This window comes from Bombina bombina, chromosome 1, assembly GCF_027579735.1.
Source record: "Bombina bombina isolate aBomBom1 chromosome 1, aBomBom1.pri, whole genome shotgun sequence".
Taxonomy (NCBI): domain Eukaryota; kingdom Metazoa; phylum Chordata; class Amphibia; order Anura; family Bombinatoridae; genus Bombina; species Bombina bombina.
Window position 1 is genome coordinate 1,266,537,119 of NC_069499.1, and position 19,135 is coordinate 1,266,556,253.

General features: G+C 37.1%; 1 protein-coding gene across 3 annotated transcripts in view; it reads right to left on the minus strand.

Annotated features, from left to right (window-relative positions):
* FBXO31 (F-box protein 31) overlaps window positions 1-19,135 on the minus strand; it is a 208,460-nt gene that overhangs the window by 81,205 nt on the left and 108,120 nt on the right. For all 3 annotated transcript variants that reach the window (XM_053701143.1, XM_053701133.1, XM_053701153.1), the window contains 2 exons: window positions 5,055-5,129; window positions 4,844-4,953 (listed from right to left, as the gene is read on the minus strand). In XM_053701143.1, the coding sequence (XP_053557118.1) occupies window positions 4,844-4,953; window positions 5,055-5,129 (185 nt within the window). The remainder of the gene's footprint in view (window positions 1-4,843; window positions 4,954-5,054; window positions 5,130-19,135) is intronic.

The window sequence follows — 19,135 nt, forward strand, 5'->3', positions numbered from 1 at the left end:
GTAGCAAGGAAGCTTGGCATTCTGGCGAGATGCCATGAGATCCAGATCCGGTTTGCCCCAACGATGAATCAGTTGAGCAAATACCTCCGGGTGAAGTTCCCACTCCCCTGGATGAAAAGTCTGGCGACTTAGAAAATCCGCCTCCCAGTTCTCCACACCTGGGATGTAGATCGCTGACAGGTGGCAAGAGTGAGACTCTGCCCAGCGAATTATCTTCGAGACTTCCAACATCGCTAGGGAACTCCTGGTTCCCCCTTGATGATTGATGTAAGCCACAGTCGTGATGTTGTCCGACTGAAATCTGATGAACCTCAGTGTTGCTAACTGAGGCCAAGCTAGAAGAGCATTGAATATTGCTCTTAATTCTAGAATGTTTATTGGGAGGAGTTTCTCCTCCTGAGTCCACGATCCCTGAGCCTTCAGGGAGTTCCAGACTGCTCCCCAGCCTAGTAGGCTGGCATCTGTTGTTACAATCGTCCAATCTGGTCTGCGAAAAGTCATTCCTTTGGACAGATGAACCCGTGACAACCACCAGAGAAGAGAATCTCTGGTCTCCTGGTCCAGATTTAGCAAAGGGGACAGATCTGAGTAATCCCCGTTCCATTGACCTAGCATGCATAGTTGCAGCGGTCTGAGATGTAGGCGCGCAAATGGAACTATGTCCATTGCCGCGACCATTAAGCCGATTACTTCCATGCACTGAGCTACTGATGGGCTTGGAATGGAGTGAAGAACACGGCAAGCATTGAGAATCTTTGATAACCTGGACTCAGTCAGGTAAATCTTCATCTCTACAGAATCTATAAGAGTCCCTAGAAAAGGGACCCTTGTGAGTGGCAACAGAGAACTCTTTTCCACGTTCACTTTCCACCCATGCGACCTCAGAAATGCTAGAACTATCTCTGTATGAGACTTTGCATTTTGAAAACTTGACGCTTGTATCAGAATGTCGTCTAGGTACGGCGCCACCGCTATGCCTCGTGGTCTTAGTACCGCCAGAAGAGAGCCGAGAACCTTTGTAAAAATTCTCGGGCCGTAGCTAACCCGAAGGGAAGCGCTACAAACTGGTAATGCCTGTCTAGAAAGGCAAACCTTAGGTACCGATAATGATCTTTGTGAATCGGTATGTGAAGGTAGGCATCCTTTAAATCCACTGTGGTCATATATTGACCCTCTTGGATCATGGGTAGGATGGTTCGAATGGTTTCCATCTTGAACGATGGAACCCTTAGGAATTTGTTTAAGATTTTTAAATCTAAGATTGGTCTGAAGGTTCCCTCTTTGTTGGGAACCACAAACAGATTTGAATAAAACCCTTGCCCCTGTTCCGTCCGCGGAACTGGGTGGATCACTCCCATCACTAAGAGGTCTTGTACACATTGTAGAAATGCCTCTTTCTTTACTAGGTTTGTTGATAACCTTGACAGATGAAACCTCCCTTGTGGAGGAGAAGTTTTGAAATCCAGAAGGTATCCCTGAGATATAATTTCCAACGTCCAGGGATCCTGTACATCTCTTGCCCAAGCCTGGGCGAAGAGAGAAAGTCTGCCCCCCACTAGATCTGTCTCCGGAAAGGGGGCCCTGTCTTCATGCTGTCTTAGGGGTGGAAGTAGGCTTTCTGGCCTGCTTGCCCTTGTTCCATGACTGGTTGCCTTTCCAACCCTGTCTGTAACGAGCAGTAGTTCCTTCCTGTTTTGGAGCGGAGGAAGTTGATGCTGCTCCTGCCTTGAAATTACGAAAGGCACGAAAATTAGACTGTTTGGCCTTTGATTTGACCCTGTCCTGAGGAAGGGTGTGGCCCTTACCTCCAGTAATGTCAGCAATAATTTCCTTCAAGCCGGGCCCGAATAAAGGTCTGCCCTTTGAAAGGAATGTTTAGTAGTTTAGACTTAGAACTTACATCTGCTGACCAGGATTTAAGCCATAGCGCTCTGCGCGCCTGTATGGCGAATCTGGAATTCTTAGCCGTAAGTTTGGTTAAATGCACTACGGCATCCGAAACAAACGCATTAGCCAGCTTAAGGGTTCTAATCTTGCTCAAAGACTCATCCAATGGTGCTGTGCGAATCGCCTCTTCCAGAGACTCAAACCAGAATGCCGCTGCAGCAGTGACAGGCGCAATGCATGCAAGAGGCTGTAATATAAAACCTTGTTGAACAAACATTTTCTTAAGATAACCCTCTAATTTTTTATCCATTGGATCTGAGAAAGCACAGCTATCCTCCACCGGGATAGTGGTACGCTTGGCTAAAGTAGAAACTGCTCCCTCTACCTTAGGGACCGTCTGCCATAAGTCTCGTGTGGTGGCGTCTATAGGGAACATTTTTCTAAATATCGGAGGAGGGGAAAAAGACACACCGGGTCTATCCCACTCCTTACTAATCATCTCTGTAAGCCTCTTTGGTATAGGAAAAACGTCAGTACACACCGGTACCGCGTAGTATTTATCCAGCCTACATAATTTCTCTGGGATTGCCACCGTGTCACAATCATTCAGAGCCGCTAACACCTCCCCTAGCAACACGCGGAGGTTCTCAAGCTTAAATTTAAAATTTTAAATTTCTGAATCCGACCTCCCCGAATCAGAACCGTCACCCACAGAATGAAGCTCTCCGTCCTCATGTTCTGCAAATTGGGACGCAGTATCAGACATGGCTCTCGTGTCATCGGCGCGCTCTGTCCTTAACCCAGAACTGTCGCGCTTGCCTCTTAACTCGGGCATATTGTATAATACTTCCTTCATAACATTAGCCATATCATGTAAAGTGATTCGTAAGGGCCTTGATGTACTTGGCGCCTCAATCTCACGCACCTCCCGAGCGGGAGACGAAGGTACTGACACGTGAGGAGAGTTGAACGGCATAACTGCCCCCTCGTTGTCTGGTGATAATTTCTTTATCGGTACAGATTGATTCTTATTCAAAGTAATATCAATACAATTGGTACACATATTTCTATTGGGCTCCACATTGGCTTTTAAACATAATGAACAAGCAGATTCCTCTGTATCAGACATGTTTAAACAGACTAGCAATGAAGCTAGCAAGCTTGGAATTACTTTCAATAAGTTCACAAGCAATATAAAAAACGCTGCAGCGCTTTTAAAAAACACAGTTGAATAACAAAGAACTAAATCAGTTATAGTCAACAATTCTTTAAATGTATTAATTAGCAGAGGATTGCACCCATTAGCAAAAGGATGATTAACCCCTCAGTACCCAAAAAAACGGATATCAAATTTAATATTAAATTAATATTAAACGTTTTTATCACAGTCTAACACACTGTCACAGGTCTGCTGTGACTGATTACCTCCCTCAAAAACGAATTTTGAAGACCCCTGAGCTCTCTAGAGACGTCCTGGATCAAGGAGGAAGAAGCAGGAAGACTGTGCTAGAATTTTAACTGCGCAACAAGGCGCTAAAAAAGGCCCCTCCCGCTCATTTACAACAGTGGGAGACCTGATATAACGGTTTCTATGCAGAAATATACGTTAGCCATGTGGAAAATAAGAAAAAAATTCATGCCCAAAAGGATTTATCACCAAGTACCTCACAAAAACGAATAACATGCCAGTAAACGTTTTTCAAACTTCTTTTAATGTCATGCAAAGTTATCACTAAGCCTGCTACCAGTCGCTTCCACTGCAGATAAGGCTTAAGCATTATTTCAGTATTAACAGTATTTTCTCAGTCAAATTCTAGTCCCTAGAAAATAACTCTACTGTGCATACATTCATCAGCCTGATACCAGTCACTACTACTGCATTTAAGGCTGTACTTACATCATACGGGTAACAGCAGTGTTTTCTTAGTCAATTCCATTCCCAGAAAATATTGTACTGCACATACCTCATTTGCGGGGGACCCCGCATGCTATTCCCATGTTCTGAAGTTACCCCACTCCTCAGAATGTCGAGAACAGCCAGTGGATCTTAGTTACGCCTGCTAAGATCATAGAAAAACGCAGGCAGTTTCTTCTTCCAAATACTGCCTGAGATAGAAAAACAGCACACTCTGGTGCCATTTAAAATAACAAACTTTTGATTGAAGAATAATTAAGTAAAAACTCCAACTCCTCCCGCGACCTCATTCTTTGTTGAGGGTTGCAAGAGAATGACTGGATATGACATGTGAGGGGAGGAGCTATATAGCAGCTCTGCTTGGGTGATCCTCTTGCAACTTCCTGTTGGGAAGGAGAATATATCCCATAAGTAATGGATGACCCGTGGACTGAACATACTTAACAAGAGAAATATATATATATTTATTAAAAAAAGAAAATTTCCTCCTACGTGAAGAACATTGGAATGTTAAATATTCATAACTACCTTCAGATTTAGTGCTGTAGGTCTAACAGGTATTTTTTTTAAGCACGCTCCATTAAAGTCTATGGGGAGAAGATGTTAACTCGGTTTTAATAACCAAAGTCCTGAAGTTAGCGTGTAGGGTTTCATTTGTGCGCAAACAATTTACTTTCAACTTGTAATATGTGCGCTAACCCGTCGGCTTTAAAAGTTTACTTCCATCTGTGTTTGCGTGCAAGAAAAGAGCTAAATTTACTTGTAATCTAGCCCTTTGAAAACCACTGGTCTAAAAATGTATGGGTAAGTGCAAGCAGATTAGATATAACATGGCAATCAAACTGAACTTGCCGTCTCTGCCATATCATTTTAATTAAGTATTTATCTGGAGGGTTCCATGTCTGATTCAAAGTTTATTAGAAACTAGCAGTTTACCTTTTAAATGTGAAATCCCACTTTCCCCATTTATAGTAATATTATTTTTACTTTTGAAGTTGTATGACCACTTTTTAATTTTTTTATTTTGCATCTCCTACTTACTCGCACTGACAGATGTAAATAAATTTCATTAAAATTAGCTCTTGCATATGTTCATGGAAAATATCCTCTAGTGTTCGCCCCAAATCCTCCCGCAACCAGGTTCTGAATTCCTGTGTTAGAGAGAAGAGTGCATCACAGTTAGGCAAATCTTATAACTATGCATCAGTGAAGGATAAAACTAAGTTGTCATTGACTTAAATATACCTCTTACCTCTTGTCTTCCTCCTGACATCCTGTGATAATCTGTCTGGGTACACTTTGTAGCAAATTCATCTTTGCTAACAATCTGCAAAAGAAATATAATGTGATAAATATGATGTCAATTGTGGAATACTGATAAAAAAGGTTCAGTCAAGTTAATTGGTGCTTTTGAATTAAACAGTTTTTTTAATGTGTCATGTGACAAATTCTAAAGAATCCAAAAGCTCCATATTGTATCTAATGTACTATTATATGAATCGATATGAAAAGAAAACCAATGTATATGAACTATTAAACCAATAGTCTTTCTCCTTCTATTTAATGGGCCTAATCAGTACCTCCTTCGTTATGGACTTTTGAAATTACCAGATGAGTTCAGAAATTTGGAATAACTGACTCAATTAATCTAATGATATTTAATTTTCTTAACTTGGAAGAAATATAATAGGCTTAAAGGGATATGAAACACAACCTTTTAATTTCATGATTCAGATAGGGCATACAATTTTAAACAACTTTATAATTTACTTCTATTATAAATTTTTCTTTGTTCTCTTGGAGTCTTTTGTTAAAAAGTAGGGATGTATGCTTAGGAGCCGGCCCATTTCCGTTGGACTATATGACAGCAGTTTTGCAAGAATGTTACCCTATTTCTTTAGAGTATAGAACAAAAGCGCTAGGTTAAAATGTATCTTTTTTTTATATATATTTATTTATAACCAACAGTAATAACATGAAAATGCAGTTTTCTTTAAGATATCACGCAGGGTAATCCAAACAGAGCAAAAAAAAAAAAGAAGTAAGAACACAAAAAGAGAAAAAGGAAAAATAAGAAAAAAAGAGAGATAACATGAGATGCATATCAGGACCACAAAAATAAAAAAAGGATTAATAAGGCATCATTCAATAATAAAAAATAAATAAAAAATTAAGTAACTATTTTTCCCATGCGACATCCTGTTGGAGTTTTATATTTTTCTATTATTTCTTAAGTTTATACAAAGAATACTTTCAAAGGTTACACTATAGATAATACATCTATGTTTGTAGAGATTAATCATAAATAAAAACCCTAACAAAACATAATAAACATAGAAGAAGATGGAAGAAAGATGAAAAGAAAAAAAAAAAAAAAAAAAAAAAAAAAGGGAAAAGGGACAAGATTGTGTTCATTGCCTCTCTTCCCCACACAATCCCCTCCAGGCTAATCATCCAAACATGACCATTGTCCTCTGAGTTTATACTCCATCTGTGTCAGTATAAATCGCTCCCATTTCTGTATACATTTTTTTAGACCATTTTCTGTAAGAGATAATAAGGTGTCTATTTGCTCTAATATGATCTGAATACGAAGTTCAGATATTAAATCCTTTAACATGGGGGCTTTTTGGGATTTCCACATCCTAAGTATACTTTTTTCTCCCTGTAAGTATTGTCAAGTTTAAAAAGGTTGTATTTTCTTTAAATTTGGACCCGTGTAATAAAAAAAATTATCTCTAGAGGTTCCAGATCAATTTTTATCTGGAGTATTGTACTTAACCATTTCAAAAATGTTTGCCAGAATTTTTAAATTTAAATACCAGAAGCAATGTAAGATGTCTGCATTCCTGGTACTGCATTTGCTACATTTAGTCTCTCTAGCTCCAGCAAACTTTGATAACCTTTCAGGTGTTAAAGTGAATGCAAATTTTGATGCTAAAGTGCCCGGTTTTTAAAAATTTGATTAAAAACAGGGGCTCTTTAATTCATCAAAATTTACATTTCACTTGTGTTGTGAAAAAAAACGTACCTTTTAATCTTGGCAGCCGATCCAGCTTCCTCCACCCATCGCAAAGCCTCTTCCTGGGTCTAAAATGTGGAATCCGGTTTCCTCCAGTCACAGCGTTGAATCAGACACTGATTCCCCCGGGGGGAAGCCGTGATTGGAGGATGACCTATCCATCATTTCTGACGTCAGAAATGGCTTGCGACGACTGGAGGAAGCTGGAGCTGCTGTCAGGATTAAAAGGTAAGTATTTTTTCACAACACAAGTGAAATTTAAATTTTGATGAATTAAAGTGCCCCTGTTTTTAATAAAATTTTTAAAAACCGGGCACTTTAGCATCAACATTTACATTCACTTTAAGTAGGTCCTATGAATTAATTTAACTTGCACCTCTTGATGGTAAGCTGCCAAGGAAGCCTTTTTGACTCTTGTAATACTTTTATCTATTATATTATCCATGAGTCTAACTGACAAGAGTCTTTCCCAATTATTGTGGCTTTTCACGATTATTCTCTCACTCTTTTATTATTCTCTCACTCTTTTTGTGCACTATAAATTTATATAAAGAGGATATTGAGAAGATTTTATTTCTAAATTGTGAAAAAGCTTTGCACATAAATTCAGAGTCCCAGATATAATTATATTGTTGAATTAATCTTGTTGTACAGCTTTTTACTTGGTAATAGGCAAATAAATGATTATTATAGATATTATATTCTTGTTTAAGTTCTTGAAAAGTTTTATACGATTTGTTTATTTTATTAACTAGATGTGAGAAATTTACAAGACCTAGTCTTGCCCATTCTCGAAATGGTTGCGTTGTAAAACAGGCTATGAAATCAGTTATCTTTTATGGCATAATATTCTGAGATATTAAAATTTGAATTACTTAGTCGACATAGGTCTTATCAGGCTTTTATAGGTTCCTTTATAACAGACTTTTTTTATATAGTATAGGTAAATGTTTAATTTGTGTATGGGCTAAGGCAGCTAATGAGAATGGGGAGGCTATTATTGCTCAGTCTCTAAGTCTGTGTAATAATTTTTCCTGGGTCAACCAGTCTAACATGTATTTTGCTAAGGCTGCCTTGTTATATATTTCAAATTTGGGTAAATTTATTCAAGCATTTGAAGCTTTTCAAGACTTAATACTGGGTAGGTTTTTATTTAATACGGATATGTCCAATTTGTGCAAGGGGACAGGTATAGTCTGCATTAGTTAAAACATTTTAGGAAATAAAATAATTTTAACTATATTAACTTTCCCCATTAATGATAATGGTAATTTGAGCCATCTTTGTAGGCATGCTATCACATCATTCAATCTTTCCTTATAATTTAATTCATACCAGAGTTTTGGTGAGAGGGATATCTTGATTCCTAGATATTTGAAATAAGTTTTTACTTCTCGAAAAGGATGATTTATTATAGAGTGTTCCCTAGATAACCAGAGTATTTCAGATTTCAGTATCTTTATTTTAAATTCAGAGGAGTCGAAATTTGTAATTAGGTCTAAGACTATTTGTATGTATTTATCTGCTCTATTCATACATAAGAGATTGTCTGCATAAAGAGATATCAATATTTCCTTACCCAGAATCTTGATTCCTTCAATGCTAGCTCTCAATATAATTGCTAAAGGCTCTATTGCCAGATCAAATAAAAAGTGGTGACAGGGGACATCCCTGTTTTGTCCCTCTGTATAGTGTAAATGAATTTGAAATTGATGAGTTAACTATCAAGGAAGAGGTAGGGAAATTGTAATATGACTTTATTAAAGGGACAGTATACTGTAAAAAAGTTTTTCCCTTAAAGTGTTTACAATTGCTTTTTTTACCAACTGCAGAGTAAAAATTGTATGAATATTAGCTTTTTAAGGTTTATCTGTGTATATTATAACTTTGATTTTATGTTTTGAAGCCATAACCTAATAAAATGGGTTGAGCTTGTAGGTATAATCAGATCTCATTACTTTATCACCATGTGTACATATCTTTCCATAAAACAATCACCAGTACTTGGAGAGAACAATGGAAAAATCAACATTTTATTACTGGGAGTGTAATTTCTTCTGCCGTCTGTGTTTACAAAGCTTATCTATATCTTGGACCTGCGGCCACAAACTTTCAGAATAGGTGGGGATACCACATGCTAAATCAACTATTTCAAATGCCAATATAAGGGTAAAGGAGCTACTTGTGAACAATGTAATACACTCCAGCAGGTAAAGTGGATCATTGGTAACAAATTAAAGGGGAGAAAAAAATTTGAGAAAACTGGCCCTTTAAGTCCAGAATTTTACCCTTAAAACCAAATTTATGTAGGGTTGTGAATAGATGATCATAGGTTATAGAATCAAAAGCCTTTTCGGCATCTAAAGAAAGAATTATAGGGTTGACTACCTTCAGGTCTTTGTCTAGAGAGTATTGGATATTTAAGTGGGACAGTAAAACAAAAAAATTCTGTAGATTTGATATATATGATCTACCCTTTATGGAGCCTGATTGATCCCTATAAATAATACCATCCATTAAATTTTGCATCCTATTAGCTATTATAGATATCAAGATTTTGTAATCAATGTTCAATAAGGCTATCGGCCTGTAGGCACCCATGTCTTCTGGATTTTTATCTGGTTTTAAGATAAGGGACGTATACGATTGTAAGAATAATTTAGATGGTTTGTTTCCTTTAATCAAATAATTATTATATAAATTAAGTAATGTTGGGCCTATAAAATATTTTAAATTTAAAGGGTAGGTTATCAAGATCTGCAGCTTTATTGTTCGATGAATGATTTTTTAATTTCTAATTCTACCTCTTCCATCAGTGTGGGTGCTTCCATCATTTCCAGTTGATCTTGAGAGATATGTGGAATTTGGAGACTATCCCAAAAGGATTTTTTCATTTATGTCCATTTTACTATAAACTTTTTGATAATACTTCAGGAATTCGTTAGTGATTTTCCCAGTGGTAGATATTGTTTCCCCTCCCACTTTAATTGTGGATATATGATTATTATATTTTTGATTTTTAACAAGATTAGCCAAAAGTTTTCTGGATTTATTACCATATCTATAAAAGAAGCTTTTGGCTCTTATTTTATTTCTCTGTGTTTGTTCTAATAAAAAGGTGGCTTGTTCTTTTGTATGGATGTATCTATTCTAATTAGTCAGGTTCCTTTCCATTAAGTACCTATTGTATGTGTTAGTTGTTTAGCTAATTAATCTGCCCTATGTTTCATCTTTTTCTTAATTGTTATGATATATGCTATTATATCCCCCCTGATTACAGCCTTGAAAGCTTCCCAAAAAGTTTCAATCTTCTCTAAGTAGTCAATATTGAAATGATGGAATTCATCCCATTTATTTTTTAAGAATTTCTGGAATTTATTATTTTTAACTAGATAGTAAGGAAATCTTAATCCAGTATTTTGTTGTTGTCTTTCTAGGATAAGTTCTATTGTTATTAAGGAATGATCAGAAATTGCGATTTCCTTAATTTCTGCTCTCCTGATAAGATTTGTAAGGGAGTGAGAAATCAGAAAGTAATCTATTCGTGAGTACGATATATGCGCTTTGGATAAACAGGTGAAAGCTCTTTCATTAGGATTTCTAAGTCTCCAAATGTCTTTTACTTTTAAATGGTTAATTATTGCTTTCTAAATTCTGGTTTCTCTCCTGCCGTTCTTAATGTGTTTATTCTTATTATCCCAAGATCTCATCCTATCTAGACTATCTAGAGGAGCGATGTCCCTGCCTATAATAATGTTTTTATTAAAATTCATTATTAATCTATGCTGGATTTTATCCCAAAAGGATGGGTCCCACTTGTTAGGGCCATATAACTTACAAAGAATGAAATTTGATCAAAAATGTTAAGAGATACAATAATGTATCTACCATCTTTATCTATTTCTTGTTAAATTAAATTTATTTTTAATGATTTTAATAAAAATTCCTACACCCTTTTTCCATTTTTTTTTTACAAGGTGTATAAAATATTTCACCCACCCAACCAGCTTTTAGTTTTTTAGATTCCTCTTTAGATAAATGTGTCTCCTGTATGAATGCTATGTCCACATTTATATTTTTAATATGCTTTAAAATAGTTTTCCTCTTAATAGGAGAGGTTATGCCTCCAACATTCCATGAAATTATTTTAAGATTCATCTTTTACTTGTATCTATAATAGGCTATACGATATAGAGAGAAATCCTGGAGGGGGTGTGGGAAGGAGAGAGAGAGAGAGAGGAAGAAAAGGAAGAAAAAAAAAGGGGGGATAACAAAAGAATTATTATTTACATATAAACCTAGTTCTAAACATTTTATATAGGATTCAAGAAATTGTATAGTTCTACTTTGCATATTTAATCTGATTAGATTTTGATTCCTCTAGAATGAATACATTCCTTGGCTGCAATTACATTATCAAAGAATTTGGCTTCACCTTTTAATGTAATTTTTCATTCCGGTGGGAGGCACTTAAACACGGGCTCGAAAACCTGAGCGTCGAAACGCTGAGCTACTGAACGCTGAACAGAGATTCCTTGCTGCAGCAGATATTGCCCGAAATCCAAGCATCCTGCATACTCCCTAGGCGAGGAAAAGATCGCCAGGACAACCCGCTCCACAGCTACACTCTGCAAGCAGCACAAACCACTAAGAGGGGAAAGAAACGCAGCACTCCATTTTACTCCACCAGACTTGGAGAACGATATCGGTTAATCCAGAAAGAAAGCTGCAATCACAAACTACCTCAGACTGGGGCCGGATTTCCACACAAAGCCGATTTGTCCTCTGGCCAGGACACTATACTCATCTCAAACTAAGTACAGTTTATGTCTTATGGATAATCGTTTGGCCGCCGAGCCAATTAACCAAGCTGACTGCATTTCTGGCTGAAGACTAGTGGTTCACTAGTCATGATATAAGAGCATCAAATAGAAATAAATAAGAAGAAAATATTATAATTTTTTTTTGCTGAAGAGTGGGGGATGTTGGAACCATTGACTTGGGACACTAAGCACATAAAATGTACATACAGTAATACTATCCATATGTATGCTTATCTGAATCTTAAAAACTGTTTGATGGTTAGCCACACCTTCCACACAAGTGCCAGCTAGATGTTTTTGGATGCCTTTATTGTTCACAGACTGAATTGAATGTGTGGATGGACAGTAGTGGTTTCTGTTTATGGAAAACACAGTGTTTCTGAAAGGCGAAAATATAACGGATAGACTGACTGAAACCCACAAACGTTACCAGAGCCCGCTATATTTTATAGTCTATATGCCGGATAGAATTAATATCAGAAGATTATTGATTTATGTGTCTGGATTATTGTAACTATTTGAAGCATACTTTGCATTATGCAGGTGTTGTCTATGGGAAACTAACACAGACACTGTTCACTTCATCTAAATCCCTGCTGGGTTACAGACACAAATTTTCCAGACTCAGTCAAATAAAGTTGCCCACCTATAGTGACTCAGTTAAGAGCTCACCTCCATAATTGAGTTCCTTGTATGCCACTTTACTCTTGAATACTTATGTCAGAGGATACTTTGAATGTTTTGGGCTGTTGTACTTTATATTCCGAATTGTGATAGGGCAATTAAATGCTCAACTACCTGGACTAAGTCATCAATAAAGAACTGTTAAAGTCACCAAAGATCGTATCTCTCTGCTAATGAGGGGATATAAGAGGACACTGAATTAGGTTTATAAACCTATCTACTTTTCCTGAGTTATATTTCAATAAGAGATACATTTTACATCTACTACATTCTATGTTTAGATATTTTACAATACCTGTCCTCAGGAAATGTTATCCTAACTAATAGTTGTATTATAAGTTAACAACTCTTTCTCTCACACTGTCATGGATTTATTAGCAAAATAGACCTATTGCTGAAAATCTAGAAAAACATAGATAAAAGATTTTATAGCTTGCTAGTAACTTGTCTAAATACCTTTAAATAAGATAATTGTACCCTTATACCAGGTACTATATTTGGGTGGTTAAGCCGCTCTGGCTTCTTTTGATCCATACTCTTGAATATAAAGCATTTGGTAAGGGAAGGAAAAGGGGAAGAAAGGGAAAGGAAAAAAGAAGGGAAGAGAGAGGAGGGGAGAAAAAAACATTTTTCTTAGGTTTTACATTAAGATAGTATGCAACATCTTCTCTCAGAACTATTCTTCTAACTGTTAGTTGTATTATGAATTAAAACTCCCTTCTATAATGTTACAGATTTATTAGCAAAGTAGCTATATTGCTGAAAACTCAGAAAAATATAGAGAAAAGATTACGCTGTTTGCTTGGGACTTATCTTTAAATCTCTAAAATAAGATATCTGCATTTTCATTTAAGGCACTATCTAATTTTTTAAGTCACACACTCCTAGACCCACAATATATTACCTTATAAATACCTACAGGTTTTCACTTTTTTTTTTAATTCACACCCTTTACTTCACTTTCACTTAACACTCCCCCTCCCCTTTTTTTTCTTTTCACATTCGCTCCATATCTATATGGAAATATTTGATGTCTGTTCCAAAAACAGATCTCCTGCCATGGCCCCTAAGAACAAGCAAGACAAAAAATCTAGCAGGAGGCTTTCTGACTCAGCTAGAAGTAGTAATTAAGAAATAATACCTCTCCTAGTTGTAACTGAATCAGAAATCCTAATTAAGCAACTCACTGATATCTTTACGCCACAATTCACTCAAATTAGACAAGGTCTAGATACACTATCTAGCGAAGTAAGTTTTCCAAAATCGTATATATCTGAGGCAGAACAGAGAATCTCAGATGTTGAAGATAAAACAAATATTTAAGAAGCAGATATAGGAGAGATGAAAAAACAAATTGAAATACTTAAAGATAAGGTGGATGATCTATTCTAGAAAATAGATTTAGACTGAATAACCTGAGACTAATCAGTATTTCAGAAGGCTTTATGAATGAGGATCTTGAGGAACTCGTTAACACTGATTACCCAGGAGCTGTTAGATAGACAGTCTGGATCGCTTCGCAAAAAAAACTTTCCCTGCATCTTCAGACTCTAACGTTCATCAATACTCTCACTGAATTATATGATTACTTAAAACTCTGTATCTTCTGACACGTCTCTGCCATCCTTCTCTAGTGACGAAAGGCAAAGAATGACAGGGGGGGGATGGGGGAAAGTGAGAGGGATATTTAAGCCGCCACTATAATAAATATATTAACCCCTAAACCGTCACACTCTCGCATCACAAACACTAGTTAAATATTATTAACCCCTAATCTGCCGGCCCTAACATCGCCGCCACCTACCTACATTTATTAACCCCTAATCTGCCGCCCCCAACGTCACCGCCACTATAATAAAGTTATTAACCCCTAAACCTAAGTCTAACCCTAACCCTAACCCCCCCTAACTTAAATAAATCTAAATAAAATTACTACAATTAACGAAATAATACCTATTTAAAACTAAATACTTACCTATAAAATAAACCCTAAGATAGCTAAAATATAACTAATAGTTACATTGTAGCTAGCTTAGGGTTTATTTTTATTTTACAGGCAACTTTGTATTTATTTTAACTAGGTACAATAGTTATTAAATAGTTATTAACTATTTAATAACTACCTAGTTAAAATAAAGACAAATTTACCTGTAAAATAAAACCTAACCTAAGTTACATTTACACCTAACACTACACTACAATTAAATTAATTACCTAAATTAAATACAATTAATTACAATTAAATAAAATTACCTAAAGTACAAAAACAAATAAACACTAAATTACAGAAAATAATAAACACATTACAAGATTTTTAAACTAATTACACCTAATCTAATAGGATTGAACTGGCATTCTATTGGCTGATTGGAACAGCCAATAGAATGCCAGCTCAATCCTATTGGCTGATTGGATCAGCCAACAGGATTTTTTCTGCCTTAATTCCGATTGGCTGATAGAATTCTATCAGCCAATCGGAATTGAAGGGACGCCATCTTGGATGATGTCATTTAAAGGAACCTTCATTCTGTGTTTAGCCGTCGGAAGAAGAGGATGCTCCGCGTCGGATGTCTTGAAGATGGACCCACTCCGCGCCGGATGGATGAAGATAGAAGATGCCGTCTGGATGAAGACTTCTGCCCGTCAGGAGGACCACTTCGCCCGACTTGGATGAAGACTTCGGCTTGGTTGGGTGAAGATGTCTCCCGGTAAGGTGATCTTCAGGGGGTTAGTGTTAGGTTTTTTAAGGGGGGATTGGGTGAGTTTTAGAGTAGGGTTGGTTGTGTGGGTGGTGGGTTTTAATGTTGGGGGGGGATTGTAATTTTATTTTCAGGTAAAAGAGCAGATTACTTTGGGGCAATGCCTCACAAAAGGCCCTTTTAAGGGCTATTTGTAATTTAGTGTAGGGTAGGGCTTTTTTTATTTGGGGGGGGCTTTTTTTATTCTGTTAGGGGGATTAGATTAGGTGTAATTAGTTTAAAAACCTTGTAATTTGTTTATTATTTTCTGTAATTTTGTGTTTGTTTTTTTTGTACTTAAGATAATTTTATTTAATTGTAATTAATTGTATTTAATTTAGGTAATTAATTTAATTGTAGTGTAGTGTTAGGTGTAATTGTAACTTAGGTTAGGTTTTATTTTACAAGTAAATTTATCTTTATTTTAACTAGGTAGTTATTAAATAGTTAATAACTATTTAATAACTATTGTACCTAGTTAAAATAAATACAAAGTTGCCTGTAAAAACATAATTTATGTAAGAACTTACCTGATAAATTCATTTCTTTCATATTAGCAAGAGTCCATGAGCTAGTGAAATATGGGATATACATTCCTACCAGGAGGGGCAAAGTTTCCCAAACCTCAAAATGCCTATAAATACACCCCTCACCACACCCACAAATCAGTTTAACGCATAGCCAAGAAGTGGGGTGATAAGAAAAAAGTGCGAAAGCATAAAAAAATAAGGAATTGGAATAATTGTGCTTTATACAAAAAAATCATAACCACCACAAAAAGGGTGGGCCTCATGGACTCTTGCTAATATGAAAGAAATTAATTCATCAGGTAAGTTCTTACATAAATTATGTTTTCTTTCATGCAATTAGCAAGAGTCCATGAGCTAGTGACGTATGGGATAATGACTACCCAAGATGTGGATCTTCCACGCAAGAGTCACTAGAGAGGGAGGGATAAAATAAAGACAGCCAATTCCGCTGAAAATAATCCACACCCAAAACAAAGTTTAAATCTTATAATGAAAAAAACTGAAATTATAAGCAGAAGAATCTAACTGAAACAGCTGCCTGAAGTACTTTTCTACCAAAAACTGCTTCAGAAGAAGAAAACACATCAAAATGGTAGAATTTAGTAAAAGTATGCAAAGAAGACCAAGTTGCTGCTTTGCAAATCTGATCAACCGAAGCTTCATTCCTAAACGCCCAGGAAGTAGAAACTGACCTAGTAGAATGAGCTGTAATCCTCTGAGGCGGAGTTTTACCCGACTCGACATAAGCATGATGAATCAAAGACTTTAACCAAGACGCCAAAGAAATGGCAGAGGCCTTCTGACCTTTCCTAGAACCGGAAAAGATAACAAATAGACTAGAAGTCTTTCGGAAATCCTTAGTAGCTTCAACATAATATTTCAAAGCTCTAACTACATCCAAAGAATGCAACGATCTTTCCTTAGAATTCTTAGGATTAGGACACAATGAAGGAACCACAATTTCTCTACTAATGTTGTTAGAATTCACAACCTTAGGTAAAAATTTAAAAGAAGTTCGCAACACCGCCTTATCCTGATGAAAAATCATAAAAGGAGACTCACAAGAAAGAGCAGATAATTCAAAAACTCTTCTAGCAGAAGAGATGGCCAAAAGAAACAAAACTTTCCAAGAAAGTAATTTAATGTCCAGCGAATGCATAGGTTCAAACGGAGGAGCTTGAAGAGCCCCCAGAACCAAATTCAAACTCCAAGGAGGAGAAATTGACTTAATAACAGGTTTTATACGAACCAAAGCCTGTACAAAACAATGAATATCAGGAAGACTAGCAATCTTTCTGTGGAAAAGAACAGAAAGAGCAGAGATTTGTCCTTTCAAGGAACTTGCAGACAAACCTTTATCCAAACCATCCTGAAGAAATTGTAAAATTCTAGGAATTCTAAAAGAATGCCAAGAAAAATGATGAGAAAAACACCAAGAAATGTAAATCTTCCAGACTCGATAATATATCTTCCTAGATACAGATTTACGAGCCTGTAACATAGTATTAATTACTGAGTCAGAGAAACCTCTATGACTGAGAATCAAGCGTTCAATCTGCATACCTTCAAATTTAAGGATTTGAGATCCTGATGGAAAAAAGGACCTCGTGATAGAAGGTCTGGTCTTAATGGAAGAGTCCACTGTTGGCAAGTAGCCATCCGGACAAGATCCGCATACCAAAACCTGTGAGGCCATGCTGGAGCCACCAGCAGAACAAACGAGCACTCCTTTAGAATCTTGGAAATCACTCTTGGAAGGAGAACTAGAGGCGGAAAGATATAGGCAGGATGATACTTCCAAGGAAGTGACAATGCATCCACTGCCTCCGCCTGAGGATCCCTGGATCTGGACAGATACCTGGGGAAGTTTCTTGTTTAGATGAGAAGCCATCAGATCTATTTCTGGAAGTCCCCACATTTGAACAATCTGAAGAAATACCTCTGGGTGAAGAGACCATTCGCCCGGATGTAACGTTTGGCGACTGAGATAATCCGCTTCCCAATTGTCTATACCTGGGATATGAACCACAGAAATTAGACAGGAGCTGGATTCCGCCCATACCAGTATTCGAGATACTTCTTTCATAGCTAGAGGACTGTGAGTCCCTCCTTTATGATTGACATATGCCACGGTTGTGACATTGTCCGTCTGAAAACAAATGAACGACTCTCTCTTTAGAAGAGGCCATGACTGAAGAGCTCTGAAAATTGCATGGAGTTCCAAAATGTTGATTGGTAATCTCACCTCCCGAGATTCCCAAACCCCTTGTGCTGTCAGAGACCCCCAAACAGCTCCCCAACCTGTCAGACTTGCATCTGTTGAAATCACAGTCCAGGTCGGAAGAACAAAAGAAGCCCCCTGAACTAAACGATGGTGGTCTGTCCACCACGTCAGAGAGTGTCGTACAATCGGTTTCAAAGATATTAATTGAGATATCTTTGTATAATCCCTGCACCACTGGTTCAGCATACAGAGCTGAAGAGGTCGCATGTGAAAACGAGCAAAGGGGATCGCGTCCGATGCAGCAGTCATAAGACCTAGAATTTCCATGCATAAGGCTACCGAAGGGAATGATTGAGACTGAAGGTTTCGACAAGCTGAAACCAATTTTAGATGTCTCTTGTCTGTCAGAGACAGAGTCATGGACACTGAATCTATCTGGAAACCTAAAAAGGTTACCCTTGTCTGAGGAATCAATGAACTTTTTGGTAAATTGATCCTCCAACCATGTTCTTGAAGAAACAATACAAGTCGATTCGTATGAGATTCTGCTAAATGTGAAGACTGAGCAAGTACCAAGATATCGTCCAAATAAGGAAATACCACAATACCCTGTTCTCTGATTACAGACAGAAGGGCACCGAGAACCTTTGTAAAAATCCTTGGAGCTGTTGCTAGGCCAAACGGCAGAGCCACAAACTGGTAATGCTTGTCTAGGAAAGAGAATCTCAGAAACTGATAGTGATCTGGATGAATCGGAATATGCAGATATGCATCCTGTAAATCTATTGTGGACATATAATGCCCTTGCTGAACAAAAGGCAGAATAGTCCTTATAGTTACCATTTTGAATGTCGGTATCCTTACATAATGATTCAATATTTTTAAATCCAGAACTGGTCTGAAGGAATTCTCCTTCTTTGGCACAATAAAGAGATTTGAGTAAAACCCCAGCCCCTGTTCCAGAACTGGAACTGGCACAATTACTCCAGCTAACTCTAGATCTGAAACACATTTCAGAAATGCTTGAGCCTTCACTGGATTTACTGGGACACGGGAAAGAAAAAATCTTCTTGCAGGAGGCCTTAACTTGAAGCCTATTCTGTACCCTTGTGAAATAATGTTCTGAATCCAAAGATTGTGAATCGAATTGATCCAAATTTCTTTGAAAAATCGTAATCTGCCCCCTACCAGCTGGGCTGGAATGAGGGCCGCACCTTCATGTTGACTTGGGAGTTGGCTTTGGCTTTCTAAAAGGCTTGGATTTATTCCAGACTGGAGATGGTTTCCAAACTGATACCGCTCCTGTAGGGGA